The following is a 21,346-nucleotide window of genomic DNA, read 5'->3' on the forward strand; positions in this document are numbered from 1 at the left end:
ATCAACAGGCCATGCCCTCGATCATGAGACTTACTCTTATGAAGCTTATGTAGGTAGCACAGAAGCTTAGACTACGTATAGGCATACCTAATAGTTACTTCTGGAGGACCTCTGTTGTTGCTCAGATGTGGCCTCAGTCTCTCTAAGCCCAAATCCGCAAGTGAAATCATTGCCTGTCCCTCCCCTCCCCCACCCCCGCCACGTGGGACATGACATCCAGAGGTGACTCTCCCTGGCGACATAGGAGAGGACTCTCAGGGATGAATCCAGACCTGGCACCATGGGATCAACAATTCCATCCTGACCAAATGGGGGAAAAGAAGTGTAATTAATAAAATACCTGTGGCAGAGAGAATTTAAATAGAGTCGAGAGGCTACTCTGGAGGTTGCTCTTACACAAGCTTCAGACAGATCTTGCTATCTATCATAGCCTGCCAACCCCCAACCAGGGATACTCCAGCCAATCTTAAAGAACTAGGGTTCCAGGCACTAGAGTAACTCGCCAGAAACTGACAACCTCCAGATGGGTCTCTGGACCAGATAAGTCCTGAAACCTAGCCCAGCCTCTGCAGAACGTCAGATAGTTCCATCTCCCTACCCCATGTTAGTGACAGACCCTCCCAATATAAAAAATTTAGAATTGCTATAGCCCAAACAACCCAAAGAGAGGTACGGAAAGATCATAAGTGACGGCGGAATTATACATAGAAGATAGGACTTAACAAATGAATATGAATGCTGAATCATTACACTGATATCTCTTTTAGTCTCCAGTATTTTAGAGCAGCTAGAAGTAAAAATCTAAAATTGTGAAATTGTAACCCATGCCAAAGTCTGAAATATGTTCTACAACTAATTGTGGTGATGTGCTCTGAAATTTATAGGTTTTTTGTATATATGTTATTGTACACAAAAAAAGGAGGGGGAAAAAAGTTGATTGTGATTATAAAAAAGTATTTGAGCCCTCTAGCCTCCTATATTCTGGAGTAGCTAGAAGGAAAAATATGAGAGGATAGTATGGTAGCCCATGACAAACTCTGGGATCTGTCCTGTAACCACTTTTTGAAGAGTGCTTTGAAAACTATTGCTTTTTTATTTCTTTGCTTTGTATATATGCTATACTATACAATGAAAAAAGTTAAAAAAAAAAAAAGTATTTGAGCCCTCTTGTAGGAGATAGGATTAACATAAGACCTGCGGAACTACTTGGGAGTAGATGGCATTAGGGTGGTGGCGGCAGTAAGCTGCTTTATGTTATCTGATTTATGTAAGACAGTCTAGGAGGAAGAGAATGTTTGTTTACCCCAAATGGTTATTTTAAGTACGAAGGAAGAACACTGAAAGATAAGAACTTTGTTCCCTCAGGAAATGCATGCATGCCTATTGTCATCCTGTGGTATATAACCAGGATCTGGTTAAGAATAAAATTGTCTGAAGTCTGTCTGAAGTAAACTCAAGCTTCAGACCCCCTGAGCCCGTCTATGTCTTTCTTTCTTTCTTTCTTCCTTTCTTTTTTTCTCATCATTCCTTAATATCCTTCGAGCTCCGTTTCAACAGGAAGTAACACCCTCTAGCCTCCTACATCCTAGAGTAGCTGGAAGGAAAAATATGAGAGGATTGTACGGTAGCCCATGACAAACTCCGGGATCTGCCCTGTAACCACTTTTCGAAGAGTACTTTGAAAACCATTGCTTTTTTATTTCTTTGCTTTGTATACATGTTATACTATACAATAAAAAAAGTTAAAAGAACAAAACAAAAAAAGGCATAGGCAGATAAAAATCTGGAAACTATGATTATCTTTCTAGGGAGTTTAGTTAGACTTCATTCCATAAGTAATGGGGAGCACCAAATATTTTAAGTAAGGCAGTGTGCTTTAAGAAGGTAACTCTGAAACACTATGGAGATAGAAATGAATGGTTCAGAGAGAGAAGGATAAGGAAGTCAGGAAGACAAAAATATGAATCTAGTATGTACTTTAACCAACATAGTCCAACTAGAGAAATTAGCAGTCATGGAGAAAACATAGTTCAGGAACTTTATTTCTGTGTGAACCATAGATTACCTATTACCAAGTCTCAAAAACTTCCTTATTTCTAAAAAGGATAAGAAAATACTTCATATACCATACATATATACACGCACTTTGAGGACTTTAAAACCTAGATCTATTGTCATGGCATGTTTAGATTTAAAAAAACAAAAACAAGCAAACAACAAAATGTGATTAAGCTAGCAGTCTGACAAGCCATGGTTGATAAGAATTCTACCTGATTCAGCTGCAATGATTTCCACATAAAATAGTTTATGACTCTTCACAGAGTTCAGCCTTTGGCAAACCTAACATATGCCCTGTTGTATTTTATTTCTTCTGCTTCCGGGAACCCTGAACACCTCAAATATGAATGGCTTTAAAAGCACTTTAAGACCTTCTTGAGCAAAATGGGGAAGAGAGAAAAGAGACAAAATAAAGTTTCAGTGGCTGAGAGATTTCAAACAGAGTCAAGAACTTATCCTGGAGGTTATTTCTTATGCATTATATAGATATCCCTTTTCAGTTTATGGTGCATTGGAGTGGCTGGAGGGAAGTACCTGAAACTGTTGAGCTGTGTCCCAGTAGCCTTGATTCTTGGTGATGATTGTATAGGGATATAACTTTTACAATGTGACTGTGTGACTGTAAAAACCTTGTGTCTGACACTCCTTTTATGTATAAGTAAAAAAAATATGGATAAAATAAATAAATAATAGGGGGGATAAAGGGTAAAATAAATTGGGTGGATGGAAATACTAGTGGTCAGTGAGAGGGAGGGGTAAAAGGTATGGGATATATGAGTTTTTTTCTTTTTATTTCTTTTTCTGGAGTGACGCAAATGTTCTAAAAAATGATCATGGTGACGAAAACACAACTATGATGATGTTCAGGCACAACTGTACACCATATATGGAATGAATGTGTGTGAAGGTTTTTCAATAAAAATATTAAAAAAAGCAAAAAAACAAACAAAAAAAAACAGTGGGGTAGGTTTAACCACTTTAGAAAACTATCTGACTGTATCTACCAAAGATAAACATATACATAATCTAAGACCCAACAATTCCATCCTTATGTTTGTGTATGTATGTGTGTATATGTATATATACATAAAATCTATAAATACAAATACACCTATCACAGAATGCCAAATGACATGTATTAGAATGTTCAAAGCAATACTAGTCATAATAATCTAAACCTAGAAACTACCCAAGTGTCCATCAATAGTGGAGTGGCTAAACATTTGTGGTATAGTCACATAATGATTGAATATATAACAATGAAAATGAATGATCTATAACCAACACAATAGTATGGATAAATTTCAAAAACAAAATAAGTGAGAGTAGCCAGATGCAAGAGTATATGCTATATGATCCCACTTACATAAACTACAAAAACAAACCTAAACTAATCTGTGCTTTTAGAAGTGAAAATAGTGGTTACTCCTGTGGGGGAAGAAGGGGATGGTTCAAGTACGTGAAGGGAACTTAGGGAGGCTTCTGAGGATGTGTAATGTTCTGTTTCGCGATCTGCGTTCAGTCTGGGAAAATTAGAGCTGTATACATATGATATGTACACTTTTCTACAGGTATATCATACTTCAATAAAAAGTTAAAAACAACCAACACCTTCATCAACAATGACAACAATCACAACAACTAAAACTCTCAACCCCCCAAATATTAAGGAAGTCAATACAAGAGGAAGTTAGGTATTCAGGATTTTTTACTTGCAGGCTATTTATCCTGCATCTGTTGGGCTAGATTGATTCCCACATAATAGCATCTTCAGATCATTAAGACCTATAGAGATACAACTGATAATACCAGTATGTTCTGCTTGCTGATAGATTCATTTTTCCTTTCCAACTGCCAATTAATTTCTATTGTTCTTTTTTTTCCTACCACAGGACACAGACTGTTTCAAACATAGTCATTAATTTGCATATTAAAATATGGTAACTGAGCAACTAGCAATTCTGTTGGTTACAGAAGGAAAATAACACCTGGAAATGGTTGGCCATCCTTGCATGAAAGCTAAAACAAACATTACCTGTATATCCTGTGTGATGTCATTTAAATTTGTAGAATAAACTTCTTGACCTGAATGGATGTTTACATATAACAAATGGGAGGATCCTGGCCCAATATGCTTTTGTGAATTAAACTGGGCACTTTGGAAACAAACTTAATGTTCTGCAGCTGGCTGTCCCAATTTAAAACATATAACTTTTGTACCATTGTGGGAGAGGGAATGCTAGTAGTATCAGATGTCTGGAAGTAAATCTGAACTTAATGACTTTTGAAAACACTGTTTTTGAGGTTGTATTCCACCTACATATGACCATTTTTATAAACTGGTTAACCAGGAGTCCAGCTGCAGAAATGTTCGGATGTTTCTTTGTGGCAGGAATTCATCATAAACTTTCTTTGCTACTCTTGTCACTAGTTAGTTACGATAACTTAACAGTGGCTAAAAATTCCTGACGGAACTAAAACTTTATAAAGCCAGAGTGGGAAAAAAAACACCTATATTTGTCACTCTCATATGATACTACATTAGGTATGACTGAGGCTAAAGAAGTCAATGGAATGAGAAATCAGGAAGTCCAATGTAGTTTTCATAGGATGGTGCCAGAATTCTCTTAATTAAAATGGTAATTTGTCTGGTGAAAATATCAAGGGATTTTAAGTGGGAAATAATTTAAAAATCATCTTGCCTTGAATTAAATTTTTTTTTGTGCTTATATAAGATATTTAACATGCGGCTCTCGTAATATAATAAGACTATCAGTGGGGACATAAATCACTCTGAAAAGTAAAACATAAAACATTTTACATTGCACTTTACAACATAACATTTACATCAATCTTTTATTTTGGTGAATAACTTTTAATAATCAATGATCAAACTCCCTTTCCAGTATTTGTAAATCTGTACCTACCAGTCAGCAATTTCACTTTTTAAAAAAATGCCACCTCAAAACAAGCTTGCACTGAGTTGCTGATACGGCTCCTTCCTCAGCAGTCTGACTGCTGGCTTTCTTAGGAGGGTCTGCCCACACCCATCTGTTCTGGGGCTCCTTTGCCCGTCCAGACAATTTGAAGTTGAAATTTAGTCTATTTCTACAACTTATCCCCTTCTAGCCAATTTTTATGTGGGTGGAGAGAGAAGCAGGAAAAAACCAAACAGTCAAGGAAAGAGATCTTTTTAAAATTAAAAATGTCAGAGTACAGCACAAAGCGAAATGAATAATTATGCCACACTTTAATTGTAGAAGTCAATACTTATATTATCTCAAGAGCATCCTTGAGAAATTTTTAAACTTCTTTCTGTCACATAGCACCTCTTTCCAGTATCTATTCATGCATGCTAAGAGAATGTAAACTTATTTTAATGTTAGCCTATGCAAATATAAATATGCAGGTAAATCTAAAGCTATTTAAAATTAAAATGGAAGAGATGGAGAAGTAGAGGAGGAGAGGTACATGCTTTATCAAAGCTAAGAATTATTTTGGTTTTCTAATTTCTTTTTGTATGATAGAACAATGCTAGAATTTTCTGAACATAAATGACCAAGGATTATTCACTGTTTTGTATTATGTTACTCAATTCTATTAAGCAGATAGGAGATGCAAAGATCTTTTGTAAAAAGTAAAGTGTTGTTAATATGAAAGGGGATTATTATTGTTATAAAATATTGTGAGTTAACATTCATAAATCATGGTGTTTTTCACTGTGCTTACCTCTGACATATCATGCACCAACAAGAGAGGAATGCTTATTGTTGTGATGTCATGGGTACAGCAAACCTTGAGTATATTTCGGAGCCCCATTATGGCAGGATCACGAGCAGTGATATTTCCTGATTTCACATTGTCATCCACACACAGATGGAAAGCAACATGGATTTCTGAGAGATTAGAATGTCGTGTAATGTAAAATTCTCCTATAAACAACAGATACAATCATGAATTTTAAATGCACAAATCACATTTATCAGAGGACCTGATAACTGCAAAGCTAAAAAGAGATGAGCTGGTATAGCTGAACTAGTAGAGGTGTATCAGGAAATCCTCTGGGCCCAGGAAGCTACTATATATACTGCTCCCTAATCCTTGGAAGGAAAGAGACAAAACAAATAATAGACAATTTTGCATTAGGTTCATAAATGGGTAAAAAGTGACCACCAAGAACTAAGTAACTCAATTGAGTACTCATCATCTCTATTTTAATGTAGAAACTTGAAATGTCCTGATTAACTTGAACTTCACATATAAAAACATGTTGTTACCTGATTACCTACCTTCCTTATTCCTTAAGTAAGAGGGAATTTAGGGAATAGGGAATTCTCTAAATTTCCTCTTCTCCCAATTCAATTTATGAGACCAACCTCCATCCAGTCAGTTGCTTAGAAAGGAATATAGAAGTTGGCTTAATTGCTTTCTTTCCCTAAATGCCTAATCTTACTTCATAATCCAATCTACTACCAAGTGTTTACAGTTGCATCTCCAACATACAGCCCAAATCTGGGCATTCCATTTTTACGGCTATCACCCTCCTTATTGCTACCATTACCTCTCACCTAGATTTTGATAACAGCCCACTGACTGATTGCTCTGCTCCCATATACTCTCTCTCCTTATGCTCTAGCCATACAGGCTTTGGTTCAGTTCTTCAACCATGCAAAGTTTGTTCCCAATCCAGGACTGTTGCTGGGAGGCTTTTCTTAAAGATTCCTGCATAGGTGACTTCTTTTCATCAATCACATTGTCCCTTAAATGTCACCTTCTCAAAGAAATTTTCCTTGCCGATCCTATCTGATAGAGGACACCGTTCATTCTCTTTCACATCACTCTGTTTCATTCCTTTTAAGCAGTGGAATTCCTTTGCTTATTTGTTTATGTAGATTATTTTAAAGAGATCACTGTTTAAGCTCTATGGGTATAGATATTTTTCTATCTTGTTTCATGTTCTATTGCTAGCACACAGAACAGTATCTGGCACATAGACGATACTCAATAAAAATCTGTTGAATGAATAGATATCTTAGACTGAATGCTGAAATACTGCTTCTCAAGCCTTTACAATCCATGCTCAGTACAGTCACTCCATTTTCTATGTAACCCCACTAGGCAAGAAAAATCTCAGCAGCTTTTATTTATATACTCTCTACTAACACAAATAAATAAAATATAAAATACATGAATAATATATCTTTATAAATATACAGATCTTGGAAAGCTTTGTTCTTCTCTAATCTTTTGCACCACTAACCCCTGTTCCCCACCATGTCTATTCTTGATGCAAGGTCATTATTTAGGATTTAGTTAGTACACTTAAACGTACTAATATACTTTAGCACAATTTTTAACGTTTTTAGTTTCCAGTAGAAATAAAGTGAACACCTGGATTCCACTGACAGGCCTTAGGCAAATGTCCTCATCTTTTAAAATGTGAACAAGATAAAAGAATGAGATAAGCAGAACAAGAAATTATAGAAACGACAGTGACACAAATAGCAAACTAAATTAGACAAAGTACAGGGAGAATTATCTGGTAAGGAACAATACAGTTATAATTTTCCAGGAAGTTATTGAAAGACACAAACTGCTTATCAGAACCCTGGTGGATTATATGAGACAATATCCTTCTGGTCTCAAGGAGATGCATCGTCTCCTGAAGTCCTACTAATAATTCAGATGATTGGAGCAGAGTGAATGTGAGCAGTGGTCCAGTAGCGAGGCAGGATGACTTAGTGTACAACAACCAGGAGTTGCTAATCTCAAAACTAGCACTGATTTGTTTGACTTTACATGATCTTAGGCAAGTCAGTTTAACTTATAGATCCTCTGTTACATCATGTATGAAGTTGAAAAAATAATATTGGACTGCCTTCCTACCAGGTTATTTTGACAATTAAATGACATAAATTGTAAATACTTAGATAATGATAAAATGAAATATTACTGGCTTAAAAATATATAAATAAGACTTTTTCTTTGTTATTTAAAAAGTTTTAAACAAAATTTTTAAAAAATTGGTGGTTTAAGTCTTTTTTTTTTTTTTTTCGAGCAAAACAAAATCAAATTTAATGGTCTTAAATGCAAAAGTAAAAACAAACAAAAAACACAAAAAAGCAAAAGAAAATTAACAGAACAGAACAACCCAAAATGTCAAGGCAGTTATGAAGAGAATTCTGAGGGTTAATCTTTAAAACTACAAATCAAAGGTTTTTGTTAATAGACAACTGGTAAGAAGTAAGTACTTTTCTGCTGAGTGTTCATCTGAAAGCAAAATTTCAAAACAAAATCCAACTAAAACAGAAAAAAAACTAGCGCTCACAAGAAGGGATGCGAGAAATACAATGCTCAAATGTTTATATGTTATTAAAAAATAGAGCTATCTTACGCATTCAAGCTATGTTAAATGATCTTGGAAATGGGAAAAATTATCATGAACAACCGTATCCGATGTGTGGGGTACCGTGCATGCAATGTTTGGACATAAATTCGGGGTGTCAGAGTAGCAACACATCTTTCAGGCGTGTCTGGAGCTTAGATCTGACTCTGGAATACACTGACTGGAGTTTCCCTGAAACTCTTTGGTCCATTCCCACTGGCGCCTGGGCTTAAATAACATGCTTGAGTCCTTCTCTGGAAGGCCTGGCCCGGCGTGTGGCCCCTCCCCCGTGGTGACGCTCGTTGGACGGGCACGCTGCTACTCCCAAGGCCATTTGGCAGAGCCTAGGACTGAGTGAGCAGGAGGTGGCAATGGGACCTGCTTGGGAAAGCAATCTCCTGTCAACCAAAGCATAAATCGTTTAAAATGTTGAAGCGGTTGAGAAAATGCACACTCAGCCTCTGTCTGACATCTTTAGTTTAAAAACTAAAACTAAAAGATAACTTTTTTTTATCCAGTTTGTGGAGACATCAAATCAAACAAATGTTAGACGGTCATATAAGTTAAAGCATGCTTCAGTTTTACCACCATCCAGAGGGACTGGTTAGTTAATGCAGTCTACTTAGATTTCTGTTTAATATATATTTTAAAGGAAATAACTTAAGAAACTTAAAATTGGTCTAACATTGTGGGATTTCAAACATTTGAACATGTCGGTTGCATCCCAGAGTATAAAAAACCTTGTCACTTCTCATTTAGACTAAGACAAACACTTGTGAAAATTGGCGCAAAATGAGTTGTACAATAACAAAAAAGTTTCAACTTCTGTCACTCTTAATGATCTATTCCGTACAAAAAAGCATGAGCGGGTTATTTGTGGGACTTGTTGGTCTTGAAGGAAACCTGTAAGATTTTGTCCCCCAGGCGGTAGCCGTTCAGACTTGCTATGGCCATCGCAGCTTCTTCATAGTTTGTCATCGTCACAAAACCAAACCCTTTGCACTTGTTGGTGTTGAAATCGCGAATCACTTTCTCATTGGTCACTGCACCAAAGGGGCCAAACATCTGCCAGAGGATTCCCTCATCAGCATCCTGACCAAGGTTGTAGATGAAGATGCACCAGCCCGAAGAAGCATTTCCTGGGACATTTACACCAGAAAGCCCACTCATGTGATCTACACCCATAGGGGAGAACCTGAATCTCTGTGCCTGGTGATGAACTGGCCCTCCGAACCGTCTAGCTGGCGAGTGGTACAGCTGGGAGAGCAACGCCACATTTTTGTTCTGGTTGGGATTGGCCGCAAACTTCACTGTAATGGGTTCGGAGGAACCTGTGGTCTGATCCACGAGGACACGGGAGTTGATGATTCGTCCAAATCGAGAGAACATGTCCTCCACATCCTTTTGAGTCATGGTCCTCGGGAGTCCACTAATGTACAAGTTGGCATCTTTGATGACCTCGGAGCTTGGGCGTGCATACCACACCTTAATGGTTTTTGACTGGAGTCTCAGGCCATTCAGCGTGTTTATTGCTCTTTCCGCATCTTTTGCAGTCACGTAGTTCACAAAGCCGTAACCCAAGCTGTGTCCTGCTACTTTATCCCGAATAAGTTTTGCAGATTCAACTTCACCAATACTGCTGAACAGACTTCGAAGCTCATCCTGGGTCATGTTCTGAGGGAGGTAGTTGACAATTAAATTCGTTCTCCCAATATCATCCCTGCAATCTTCAGCCATGTGGTCTTCATAACCATTAGACATTGTATTTTTCTTTTAATCTGGACGCGGGCGGACGGGCCCGGGGCTGCTCCGGGGCGGGCGGAGGGCGGCGGCTCGGCGCTAACGGCTCCGCTCGGCCTCGGTAGCGGCGGCAGCGGCGACGGCGGCGGCGGTTTAAGTCTTTTTAAATCTCCTATAAACTTCTCAGTTGTGAAGGAATCTTTTAACTAACCGAAGATTTAGATGTTATTTGGCTATCTAACTGAATAGTTAAATAGTCCTTTTCTAACTCAGATTTATGACATAGTAATCTGGCAGTAATAGCAAGATACTATCCTAGATTCTACCCCCTCCCATCCCCTGCCTCAAATAGCCAAGGAAGGAAATAAAATAGAGCAATTAAGAGTTAAAAAAAAAAAAAAAAAAAAAAAAAAGCAGACATCAGGACCTCTGGAATAGAAATAGGATTGGCACATTTTAAGAAAGCCATAAAATATGGATGATTTAAATTATGGATCTTTGGAGAAAAATACAATAAATCTTAGGTCAATGAAAAGTATTTTTAGATGGAGAGAACAGTTTCTTTTCCACAAAGTGGAGAAAACAGCATATGATACAATCTTGGTTCTAACATTACCCACTAAGGTGGGATATCTGAAGGTGGAAGGAAAGTTGGAGGCTGATGACCACAAGTGAACTGACTGGGACAGCCAAGATAAGTCCTTGAAATGGGTGTGATATTTGCTTAGATTAAATGTAAAGTGACCTATATGTAGAAGAGCTGGGGAAGGAAATGTGAACAAACTACATTAAAGCAGGATGGAAAAATATTAAGCGTATGGTTATTCCTAAAATTTTCAAACTGACTATTTAGTTTAAAAGACTTTATACTTAGGGCGGGCCACGGTGGCTCAGCAGGCAGGAATGCTTGCCTGTGATGCCAAAGGACCCGGGTTCGATTTCCGGTGCCTGCCCATGTGAAAAAAGACAAAAACAAAAAGACTTTATACTTAAAAGTACACAAACATCCCTTACTTGTTATGCCCTGTAATACAAATGCCACTAAGGATCATGAGAGTAAATTTAACCAGGAAGAGGATTAAGACACTGAATTTCCACTTGATAAACAGTATACCTAAGAATAATAAAGGAAATGAAAGAAAAGGAAATCTGCAAAATTTAAGGGGAAATGAAAACGAGAAAGATTATAAATCAGGTGACCCATGTTCTTTCTACAAGCTCAACTGTTTATCCTCTATGTACTATTATTTGTATTTCAGAGTAAAAATTATGCCGTGGCTCCTTTCTTAAGAGAAGATGAAGCAAAGTATAAGAGGAAAGTTGAAATAGCAAAAACAGCAAAACTTATCTAACTTCTTGAGTAATTTTTCTTGTATGGATCTGTAAAAAAGTCAGTACTAGTGTAAGAGTAAACATTTAAATACAAAACATACAAAGTTTTTCAAAGTGATATACTGAAAAATAAAAGTATTCCAAAAGATGCAGGGGACCCGGGTTCGATTCCTGGTCCATGCACTTCCCAAAAAACAAGCAAGCAAAACAAAGAAACAAACAAAAATTCAACAAATGGTGCTGCGATAACGGGATACCCACATGAAAAAATAATGAAATGTAACTCCATCATACAGTATACAAAAAAAAGGATACCAAAAGAATTTGTTTCAAATTTATGATGTCAATGTATGTGATTATAAAAAAAGCAGTGATTCAAAATACAGTAATACTTACCAGGTAAAATATTTAAGTAGTTTCTGTCAGAATTCTTAGTCTTATCATCACTTTCTCCATTTTGGTTTCCAGAATCTATTCATAAGATAATGCAACATGAAAGAACATAGCAACATACAAAAATACATTACTATTACTACTCACAAAACTATCACAACAACAGCAAAAATTTGCTAAGCATTCTGCTACATGCTTTACATGTATGGCCTCGTTTAATTCTTAAGAAACCTTTCTAACTACAATCCTATGAGGTAAGCATTATGGTACTTACTAAGAGGAAACAGGGGCTCAGAGACCTTAAGTAACTTAACTAACAATGCACAGAGATGTAGTGGGATGGGCCTTGAACCCAGGAATTCATCTCAGTCTTCTGGAGCTAACCATATCACACTTTCAATAGCCACTAGTTTTCACGTGGAAGGCTCAGAGCACTAATCTAACTATACATAAAACAACTACATTAAATAGTTGTAGTGTGGCCATCTTTATTTTTAGAATGAGTCACTGTTGTTGATATCGCTTGTTCAGGACACCACATAAATGCTTAGCAGCAATGAGGATCATTTGATATTCAGCCCATTTCTGAAATTTGTTATTTTTCTCTTGATACTATACACAATTTATTTTAAACAGATAGTTGAAATTTCTGTTTCAAATTGAATATTTTCTTTTCAGTTATTCAATGATTTTTCTACTATTTTCCTCTTTTTTAAAAGGCATAATATGACTCAGAAGAAATGTTGGAAAATTAGGAAACACCATAATTGACCATACATTATTATGATTGAACACAAATTATTTTACATATACATGTGTGATATATAAATATATTTTTAAATGTTTTATTTTGAAAGACATTCAAACTTATGGGACAGTTACAAAACAATACAAACCTCCTAGAGAGAACTCCAATATATCCTTAACTGCCCCTGTCCCAGTCCTGGCACGCAGATCCACCAATTACAACATTTTACTACATTTGCCCTTCCTTCCTTTCTACCGACCTTCTTACCTTCACTCCCTCTCTCTCCCTCCCTCCCATCCATCCAACTATCCATCCATCCATCTTTTAAACATTTGAGTATAAGTTGTACACTATGCTCTTTGAACATTTAATACTGACACATGTTTCCTAAGAAAAAGAATATTCACTTATATAACAATCTTAAGTGCAGTTATCAAATTCAAGAACTTTAACACTGGCATAAAACTTACAGTCCACATTCCAATTTTTCATATGCCCTGTAATACCCCTTTGAGCCTTTTCTCCTCCCTTGCTAGATCCTATCCAGGATCATACACTGCCTTTAATTGTCATTGTCTCTTTAGTTGCTCTTTCTTTTCTTTTTTAATCATGGGAACACATTTATAACATAAATTTTTCCATCTCAACCACTCCTAAGTGTTCAGTTCAATCCATTACTAAAACCTTCCCATCTCTCCAAACAAAAACTCTACACCTAATAATGCATTAACTTACCATTTCTCCAACTCCCCTGCTCCTGGAAATCTGTACTCTAATTTCTGTCTCTATGAGTTTGCAAATTCTCTGATATTTTCGTTGTAGTTCCCATGGGGTTTAAATTTAACTAAATCTATAACAATTTCATCTGTTTTGATACTAACCCAACTTCAATGGTATATATAAATTATTTTCCTATAGTCTTCTATCCCCCTTCCTTTCTGGAGTTTTTGTCACAAATTACATATATATATACCTTATGACTCCCAAATCACTGATTTATCTACATTTTATACATTTGCTTTTAAATCCTGTAAGAAATAAAAAGTAGAGTTATAGACCAAAAATATACTACTACTATTACTTATTTATTTATCTATGTCTGCTATCCTTACAAGAGATCTTTATTTCTTCATGCATCTTCAATCTATTTTCCTTTCCTTTCAAATGCAGAATTCGCTTTAGCATCTCCTGTAGGGCCAGTCTAGTGGTTATGAACTCCCTCAGCTTTTGTTTACTGGGAATGCCTTAATCTTTCCCTCATTTTCGAAAGAGAGCTTTGTCAGATATAGAATCCTTGGTTAGTAAATTTTTGCTTTTAGTACTTTAAATATGTCATCCCTCTGAATTCTTACAGAAATTCTCTGAATTTCTGATGAGAAACTGGCACTCAGCCTTACTGAGCCTCCATTTACATGATACACTGCTTCTTTCTTGTGTGGCTTTCAGAATTCTGTCTTTGGCATTTGACAGCTTGATTATGATATGCTGTGGTATGGGTCTGCTTGGGTTCATCCTGCTTGGTGTTTGTTGAGCATCTTGAATGTGTTTATTTATGTCTTCTGTTACATTTAGGAAATTGTCAACTATTATTTCTTTGAAAATACTATCTGCTCCTTTCTCTCTTTTTATTCCTTCTGGGATTGGTATATTGGTATGCTTGAAGGTGTCCCACAGTTCTTCAGGCTCTGTTCACTTTTCTTCATTATTCCTTCTTTCTGCTTCACAGACAGAATGATTTACATTTCCTTTTATTCAAGTTCTCTGATTCTTTCTTCTGCCAGCTCTAATCTGCTGCTGAACCCCTCTAGCAAAGTTTTAATTTCTGTTACTATGGCCTTCAGCTCTGTTTGGTTCCTCCTCATAATTTTAATCTTTCTATTGATATTCTTTTTGTGTTCATCTATCATTTTCCTGATTTCTTTTAATTCATTGTCCATGTTTTTCTATAGGTCTTTGAGCATATTTAGGATTACTTTGTAAATCTGTGTCTGGTATGTCCCAGGTCCTCCTCTTTGATGGTTTCTAGTGCTTAAATCTTCTCCTTTCCCTGGGCCACCACTTACTGTGTATGTTTTATAACCTTTTGGTGAAACCTGAACATTTTTATTTTTTATTGTACTATCACTGGTACTTAGATTCGGAGGTGTCTGCTCCTTAAGCATGTATCCAACTAGTGTATGACAGACTTCCCTGATTACCAGGAGCTAACAAAAAGAAGAAGAAAATAAAGAAAAAAAAGAAAAGAAAAAGAAAAAACATTTTGCCAGTCTTAACATTTGACCTGTGCAACTGCTCTCCTTCAGGGCTCATCCATACAATAGGTTTAGAGAATATATCCAGGGCAAAGAATACCATCCTCCCTGATTCTTTCTGTGCATACATCTCATCTTTAGCATATGTGTGTGTGGTTTTAGGAACTGCTCTGTTTATATGGTTCCAAATGACCCCTAGGTAACAGTTTCCACATAGATAGATCTATGTCTGCTATCCTTACAAGAGATCTTTATTTTTTCATGCCTCTTCAATCTATTTTCCTAGGCACTGCATTATTTTTATGCTCTACAGCTAATGCCTTGCCCCAGGCAGCATTTGATTGCTCTTCCACAGTGTTGCACAGGAGAGTTCTATGAGCTGCCTTCCACATGCAGGACAAGTTCTGGGACAGAAAGTCCCTCCCTCAGGCCACCACCAGATCTGCCCATACATACATGCTTCTAATATACGCATGAGAGTTACTTTGCTCCCTCCAGAACTGGGGCCAGGGATCTGCACTGGGAGTATGACCTGGCTCCCTGCCAAGCCAATGAGTGGTAGAGGAGGGGTCAGTCAGGCACCATGGGATCCTACCACTTTTAAGTAGCTTTTTCTTGATTTGGTTTTCAATCCTTTAACTGTTCTCTAGAGCTTTAAGAAAAATGCTTTTTTTTGCCAGTTCTTGCTGGTTGTTCAAAGCTTCTGTGGGATGACGGAGAGCTAAGCATCTCATTCTGCCATCTTTTCATATGTATTCTTTATAGAAAGATACATGCTCATTTTATAAGAATTCTATTAGAACTCAAAAATTAAAAATAATTATTAGCCTTCAAAGTTGCTCTCTTTGAGAGGCTATTTTTTTTGGGGGGGGGAGGGGTGCATGGTCTGGGGATTGAACCTGGGTCTCCTGCATGAAAGGTGACCATTCTACCACTGAACCACCCATGTATCCAAGAGGCTATATTTTTATTCCAATCAAATTTAAAACTATTTTGGAATCCATTTCGGAATGACTTTCAGCATCAGAAAATCACTTGAAAACAAAACTTCAAATGAGTAAACTGTAAATTCAAAGGGAATATTATAATTTCAAAAATATTCTAAATAAAAGCAGCTTAAAATGTTTACCCATGACCAGTCTGGTAAACTAATTTATAACATGTTACCTTGTAAACACATACATTTTATTAAAAAGAGGCAGAGAGATCATAGGCTCTGTGCTGTCAGATTTCATATTTAATGTAATACTCTGTTTCTAATATCAAGCCATGCAATTAATAGGCTCTGAATAAATGTCTGATGATAGCACAGATAACAATGACCAATGAATAAGGATTCTATCAATATTGCTCACAGGGGTTATGAATAAACAGAGTCCAACCTGAAGAAACAGTCCTTTTCCTGTTTACTGAACACTTCATTCAGTAATACAAAGAGGATGGGCTAGTTTTACTTTTTAAATGTTGTATATAAAACTGGTTAAAAACAAATTTTAAGCTTTTTATTTTGATCTGTAGAAATATAAAGATGCCTAATATAATACAGTAAGAAAAATAATGGAATGTCTTAGAATAAACAGATACTTTCAAATCAGGATGGAAACATATAGAACAAATAGTGGGCATGAACAGAAATGGAAAAGATGGAGAAAGTATTTCCACAAAATTCTTCTATGACAGCACGTGAATTCCTTTAAGAGAGTTCTCTTATAAACCTACTTGTTTCACTGACTCACTTAAACCACAAAGTAGTTGCTTCAACAAGAACAAAATAATACTATGATGTTGCCATATTGCCTTCACCATATGTGGTTTAAGAACTTCCTGTCATTTAGTACACACTTTCTTTTTCTCATAAATATACTTGGAATCCTCCTCCCTCTCCCACATCTGTCATGCTCTCAATTTTCATTCTTTTAGTCACTACTAAGAATAATTTAAAAATCCTTCTGATCATATCATCGCTAGACTGAATGAGAAAGAGGAAGAAATTCATAAAATAAGAGTACATACTAAAATTTTCTGATAAGTCTATTGTCAGGATACTTCTATACTGATTTCTTAATACCCAACCTGACTCTGTCATATACAACACATACTGCCACAGCAAAACCAGAGTTACCTTTACTGGTGGAGCCTCTATGGAGAGCAATTGCTAATACCATCAAAATGATAAATGCACATGCCCTTTAACCCAGACTTTCTCTTTAGGAATAAATTCTATAGTTATGCTCACACGCATGCACAATGATTCATGTGCAAGATTATTCACGTATCATTACTTATAACAGCAAAAATCAGAAACAGAGGACAGGTTAATAGTGGATTATTACACAATGGACTATCTTGCAACAGTAAAAAGATAGGAGGATGTCCTTTATGTACAGATATGAAATGACCTCTAAGAGAAATTATTCAATGAAAAAAGCAGACTGCAGAACAGTATGTACAGAAAGCTATTATTTATGTAAAAAGAGGAAAGAAACATACACACGTACTCATATACACATAAATATGCCTGCACAATTCATATGTGATAGCATTGATTGCCTCTGGAGAAGGAAACTGGGTAGCTGAAGGCAGGGATAGGAAACAGATTTTGCACAGTTTGAATTGTGAATCTTGAGAATGTTGTTCTTATTTAAGAATGGTTTAAAAATTAAACAAAGCATTTTTTTAAAGGTCTACTAAGTAAACAAGGAATCTATGATGAATGCTAATCATCAATATGAGACTCCTCTATAAAGAGGAGACCAGAAGAAAGCCACCAAGCAAAGATGTAACTATATCTCGTTGATTACTACAAAACTCAAAACATATGCAACTAAAGTGCTATAATATTTTCTTTCAAACACTGCCATTGCAAAACTGGAAAACAAAGTATCCATAGTACTCAGAGGAAGATTTAAAGGTTTGACCAGCCCCAGTTAAAAAATTCCCCATATTTTATTATCTGGGAAATAACAAGACCATTTTATAAGAAATAATAAGCTAAAATGCATTCAAGTCAGATAAGAGCATGTCTTGGGATTTTATGCAAGTGATATAATATAAAATGACAGAAAAATAAGAAAAATATACCTTACAGATATTTTTAAATGAACACTATCCTTAATTTAGCTCCTAGCTAAATAAAGTTATGGTTACATTTTAATTTAAAAAGAAACTACTTTTTACACTTTCCTTTTTCAATTAAAGACAAAATTACTCCATAATTTGGGTTAGATTTTTTTTCCCTTTACCCATGTCTTCCTTTAACTCTCTCTTTCTATGTGTAGATAGAAAACTTCTGAAGAAATACACTATGAACATTTTCCATAGCTGTAAAAACATTTTACGGTAAATTTCCCAAATACTTACAGAGGACATTTATATTGTGGATAAATATAGAAAAAGCAGTTGTTCAAGGACACAGTGACTTTTTTAAATAACCACCTAAATCATCTCATATAATTGACTTCATACTTCTTAAGAGTATCAAAGATGGAACAAATAAAAAGTATATATTTTGTGCTACCATTACTCTATGATTTCAATGTCCTTTGTAGTAATAATTATGTTCATTTTAGAGATAGAGAAATTGGATCAAAAGATCACCAATTTTCCACTGCATGCCTACTTCACATAAAACTATAAAATTGACATTTAAAAATAGCTTTGGTAAAGGGTCTTGAACAAAATCATGTAATAATGGAAATTAAGAACAGATTTAAAGCTTCTGAAGATTTTGAATTCTGTTTTTAATTTCCTTCTTCCAACTTCCACCAAGGCAATTTTATAGATGATTTTAATGATGATTGATATGTTGTTAGAATGGTTAGAGACAGGACATACTGAAAGTGAAATAAACAATATTTGAGTTTTACTAACCATGTGATTCTTTCAACTTATTCCTGCGCTGGGTTCTAGCATAAAGTACCACCTGCTGGACAACTTCTAGTTGCTCTTCAATTCGGGGAAAATGAAAGTCAGTGCATTCTTGGCAAACTGTAGCAAAATCTAAGGGATCCAAAGCATTTACAAACTTCTAAATGTCAACTATCAAATGTTTAGTATTTACTTATAGACAATAACATCTAGTAGAAATACAAAATAAAACTTACAAGTATGATTTCTTATACTTGTCCTTCTAATAATTCATGCTTTATCAACTCAAGAGAACAGCAATTTTGTTTTGATCTGAATTTTAACCTCTCAACCACTCAAAAAAGCAAAGACATGAAAATTCCAAGATAATTCCAAATCTTCTTTTTTAAATAAAAATGATAGATAAAAAAAATCAGTCATAATCTAGTCCCAAAAAGTGGGACTAGATTACAAAATACAAGAAACTTCTTATATTTATAAGAACTAAACTCTAAGCTTCTTTAGAAAATAGGTATACATTAAAATACATTTTACATATTCAAAAATTTTAAAATAGTCATAAAAAGTGAGTTGTACTCAGAGAGAAGGTAGAATCTTACCTAGCACATTAGAGAGCTAGGTTATTAAAAAAAAGATCCTGAGTCAGGATCTGCTTCTAAATTGAAAAATACATTTATATCCTGATTTTCTTTTGTTATATCTTAAAACAAGGGTCCTGCCATGATAACAGAATTCCAAGAAAAATTAAATACCATGAAGTACTGTATCAATGCTAAGGTATGAACTACCTCTAACATAGCTATACTGAGTGTGTACGTGTTGGCTGGTCTACTTGAATACCGGTATGATTAAAAAAATTTCAGTTTTTCCATAAGTCCTTTCTTTGTAAGACTATTACAAGAAGAAATGTAATCAAATAAATACAGATGATGTTAACTTACCTCTTTTAATACCACTATATGAATTGATTCGATTATCTACTAGTAAAACGAGGCCACACAGAGATGTAGAATAAAGTGACAGTGCTGTTTGGAGCCGATGGAGTTTTACACCACTTCGATGATTTCGTTTATGTTTACAGAAGTCTAACATATCTGCTCTCAGCAATCTCAAATTATGCATGGTCTTCAACTGAGCTCCTGGGGATAGGTAACAATCCCAGAAAGAAAATTAGACAGTGGCAAAAATTCAGTATAACATGAGAGTTATCTCTATGCAAGAATCTGGAGAAAATTTTGTGCTATAAACAAACATTAAAAATGGGTCTTGAAATTTCTCATTTCAATATCTATTAAAATTTAATCATTTTATTTGTAAAAATTATACATAAGCTAAAACAGAAAACTTATAGCCAACAGATGACAGGCTTTCTTGGAGCAGAACACAATTTGGAATTAAAAATAACATGGGTATATTCTACTTATATGCTGGGAACTTTTTTCTTATGACAAAAGTAAGTTTCACAAATTACCATAAATTGTAACTGTAAAAAATTAATACACTTACCTAAATGAATGGTAAAACTTTCTTCTAACTTTCTTTGTTCCTCATAAATCCTTCCATTTGCTTCTGTAGATTCTCTGAATTGACTTGGCTGAACTTTAATTTCTTCACTGAAATACAATAAGTTATGGATATGTTTTGTTTGTATGTTTGTCAAGAAACTTTTATTAAAGGAAAGCAAGTTTGATAATAAAATGACAGAAAACTGACCAGCTGAAAGTAGCACTTAATTTATTCCTAATTTTTTCATTCCCTCACAGTAGTAATACACATTATACTTTTCTGTCACTATAATACCCATTCATATATTACTAATTAATATTTCCTAATAGCCTAAGGGAAGGATCAAATGAAATGACTAACTTTGCACGTTAAAATCACAGTATATTAAAAAATATAATTTAGCCTATACCACAGCTGGGGCTAGGCAAAACTAGAAAACAGGTGAAGTGACAACAACGAGAATTAAAAATATGAAAGTCATATAAAATAAAAAAATAGATAGGTAAAGCTCATTTTTACGCATTCACAACCTCTATTTTTACCACTTCCTTTTTTTGTTCTTATCCGCCAGCATTCTCCTCCTGGTTCTGCTCTGATCATGCATTCCCTGAAAAGGTTTCCATGGAGGCGCTATAACTGTACAACCATATAATTCAAATTGCATGATTTGATGAAGATGATATAAGTTAATTTTAGTTATTCATCTCATGACTTTAAATTAATAAAATGCCTTCATTTTAGAATATGGAAATCCATACAAGAATACCATTCCCATTCTAACAAGAAAAAGCCAGACAATCTAAAAAATCATAATTTTTTTTAAAGCCTATTAAAGATTCAAGTTAAGACAACCAACTAAACTGAACTCTAAAGGGTGAAAAGCCCCTCCAAGGAGAGACAGAACACATGAATAGCTTCAACTTTGGCAGAGCATGGAAAAAATAGGTGGCTGTCATACAAGGAATAAGAAGAAATTAGCTAAAAATTTTAATGTATTTTTTAAAGAACAAGTATAGGCCAGCATGCCAGATGCAAACAGTTAAAACCCCAGGTACAAGAACAGCT

General features: G+C 35.4%; 1 protein-coding gene and 1 pseudogene across 9 annotated transcripts in view; both read right to left on the bottom strand.

The window, feature by feature from the left end:
- The window catches only part of FERRY3 (FERRY endosomal RAB5 effector complex subunit 3), an 82,533-nt gene that overhangs the window by 19,322 nt on the left and 41,865 nt on the right, over positions 1-21,346 (bottom strand). For 6 of the 9 annotated variants that reach the window (XM_077169758.1, XM_077169753.1, XM_077169754.1 and 3 more), the window contains 5 exons: positions 20,282-20,388; positions 19,717-19,914; positions 18,779-18,907; positions 11,912-11,986; positions 5,788-5,990 (listed from right to left, as the gene is read on the bottom strand). In XM_077169758.1, the coding sequence (XP_077025873.1) occupies positions 5,788-5,990; positions 11,912-11,986; positions 18,779-18,907; positions 19,717-19,914; positions 20,282-20,388 (712 nt within the window). The remainder of the gene's footprint in view (positions 1-5,787; positions 5,991-11,911; positions 11,987-18,778; positions 18,908-19,716; positions 19,915-20,281; positions 20,389-21,346) is intronic. The other 3 variants (XM_077169755.1, XM_077169756.1, XM_077169757.1) reach the window with 3 other exon arrangements.
- LOC143691383 (ELAV-like protein 1 pseudogene) lies at positions 8,103-10,283 on the bottom strand (annotated as a pseudogene).

Source organism: Tamandua tetradactyla, chromosome 7 (genome assembly GCF_023851605.1).
Source record: "Tamandua tetradactyla isolate mTamTet1 chromosome 7, mTamTet1.pri, whole genome shotgun sequence".
Lineage (NCBI taxonomy): Eukaryota > Metazoa > Chordata > Mammalia > Pilosa > Myrmecophagidae > Tamandua > Tamandua tetradactyla.